Source organism: Galeopterus variegatus, unplaced genomic scaffold (genome assembly GCF_000696425.1).
Source record: "Galeopterus variegatus unplaced genomic scaffold, G_variegatus-3.0.2 Scaffold5166, whole genome shotgun sequence".
Classification (NCBI taxonomy): Eukaryota; Metazoa; Chordata; class Mammalia; order Dermoptera; family Cynocephalidae; genus Galeopterus; species Galeopterus variegatus.
Genome location: NW_007731277.1, coordinates 156348 through 158779, shown reverse-complemented (window position 1 = coordinate 158779; position 2432 = coordinate 156348). Strand labels below are relative to the sequence as shown.

General features: G+C 36.8%; 1 protein-coding gene across 1 annotated transcript in view; it reads right to left on the bottom strand.

Moving 5' to 3' along the window:
* Positions 1–579: 579 nt before the first annotated feature.
* GTF2H1 (general transcription factor IIH, polypeptide 1, 62kDa) overlaps positions 580–2432 on the bottom strand; it is a 47752-nt gene continuing 45899 nt past the window's right edge. The window contains exon 14 of the mRNA XM_008589034.1: positions 580–1814. Coding sequence (XP_008587256.1) covers positions 1728–1814 — 87 coding nt within the window. The 3' untranslated portion in view covers positions 580–1727. The remainder of the gene's footprint in view (positions 1815–2432) is intronic.

Here is a 2432-nt window from a genome sequence, read left to right as displayed (position 1 = left end):
TTCCCCTAACACACTGGGATCTTTCATACCTTCATCATGCTCTTCCTTCAATCTAGAACAAATGACTTTCTTCACTATCCTGCAAAATCCTATTCAACCTTCAGGGCTTAGCTAAAATGTTACCTTTTTAATGAAGCCTACCCCAATTTCCCCAAATTGTCTTTTCTTCCTTCAGGTTCCATTACACATATATCAGGTAAATCTTTAACGCAGTGCTCAACAGAGCATTTTATTTATGTCTGCCTTTCCCAAAAGACATTCTTTCCTATTTCAAACATTTTTCTATCTGCTCCATTGCTACTGCTCAGAGTTAACTGTGGTGATAACACATCTGAAAAGCACTTAGTGAAACTATAAGCAGTAAGGGATTACTGTACTGATCTGAAGGAGAAATGGGAAGTCTGAAGGCAGAAAATGATGTAGCCTCTCTTTCCTTGTACCAGTTCATCTGAATAGATTTTCATCTATTACAGTCATTATGTGAAGGATAACCAGATTGCAATATGGCTTAAAAAAGAATGAGTAGTCCTTGAGCAGTCCTGAATAAACATCACACATAATGACAAACCACAAGATGTGTTACGGTTGAAAGAGTATTTATAAAAAGTTTTACTTGTTTGTGTAATTTTTAATACAAGACATCTAAGTCTTAGATAAACAGTGAGTTGATCCTATTAGGAACAAATTATGGCACAAATTCCAGAAACAACATTTTTTCTTTTTTTTTTTTTGCATTTAGGCTTTTCAGTCACTATGCAATGATTATCAATTCGCCAAGGACAGTAACAGATACTAGAGAAAAAGAGATATGAGAAACATCTTTTATTTCTTCTAAAGAGGTGAAAATAAGTAAGATTTCTTATATTTCTCACTGATAAGATTTTTAAACTCTTAAAAATGCAACTTCCTCTTTTCAAAGCACATGCCATCTTTAAAAAAAATCTTAGCAATGTACATTTGCACTCAAAGAAAAACATGCAGTGCCATTGTCTTCTGACAAAATTCTGCGTAAAAAACCCCACACAACTTTCTGCAAATATGTTCCCTCTTTATTATTTAGGGACTCCATACCACAAACATTCAGTGCAATATTTAGTTTCTTATTTCCTTAGGAAACACAGGACCAATGATGTCTTCTGACTATAACTGTTTCCTGATGGTTGAGCAACAGTATCCCTCTGCCTTATTTAAAGTAAGCTTTTTAACTTGCTGACTTTATGTATAACTAGAATTCAGTAAAACTTGAGGATCCAAGTGGAGGTTCAAAGATGAAGGAGAAATACTTAAGGTCTACCCTGTGCCATAAACTTAGGAAAAAAATTTACACAGAAAAAACCTCAGGTTTTATCAATGCACCCTTTAAAAAAGTTTTTTTTTTTTTTCAAATTTCTGAAAGCAGCTTAATGTGAATCAAAAGCAGTTCCTGAGTAACTGCAGTAAACAGTCTTTTAAAATATATATATATGTGTGTATGTATATATTTGCAACTTAGCTCATTTGGTTCTGCCTTAATTTACCTCCCCAGCATTCAGTTGAACCACAGTCCCTTCCTTCCTTTCAGTTCCCAATGTGCAAGTACAACAGCATCAGCTCTGGGAGTTGGCATGGTGCAGATGTTTCTTATCACTCCTGTGTGGTCATCTGCATGTCTGACAGGCCAGGTTTCCAGAGTCACTGCAGGTAACAGTTCTCCCGATCTCACAAAACCTGTGAGCACCATGGATACCTCACGTTTTCTTCATCAGACGACGTGACTGCCACGTGTGGAGCTTGTTGTAGGCTGTCTGGAGCATCTCTTCTATGTGACTTACCAACTGAAAAACATATAATAAGACACTAATGACAACTGGGAAAAGGCAGGGGAAGTTAATGCTTCTGACCCAAATCTAGTACATACTACAGAGTGTGGTTTCAAAGCTCATCTGTTTTTCTCCAGTCAATGAGGCACTGTGCAAGCCCTCTGTGAAGGTGTTATCATGCACATTTTGTATGGAAAGGTAAAAGAGACAGTGAGGTGCAGTGAGGAGGCTGGAAACTCACCTGCTCTGTCTGGGTTATAACGTCTGCCCTGTCATTAACCAACAATAGAATGATATGAAAGTTGTAACTGTTCTAAGCTCTAGTTTCTTCTGTCAAATGAGGGGTCTGAACTAAATCGGCAATTCCTAGATTTAAATATCAGTATGCCAACTAAGGGCATGATGATGGTAACAATATTATCTTTATAGAATATCTGAAAAATGCCTCAGTCCCCTGAAGATTTTGATTCAGCTGACCTGGGATGAAACCCAGGAATTTTTGATTTTCAAAAGCTCTTGCAGTTAATTCTTCTGTAAAATTTTGTGAAATACTTTCCTATTATCATTATTATTTTTTTTTTGGCAGCTGGCCAGTATGGGGATCTGAACCCTTGACCTTGGTGTTAACACCAC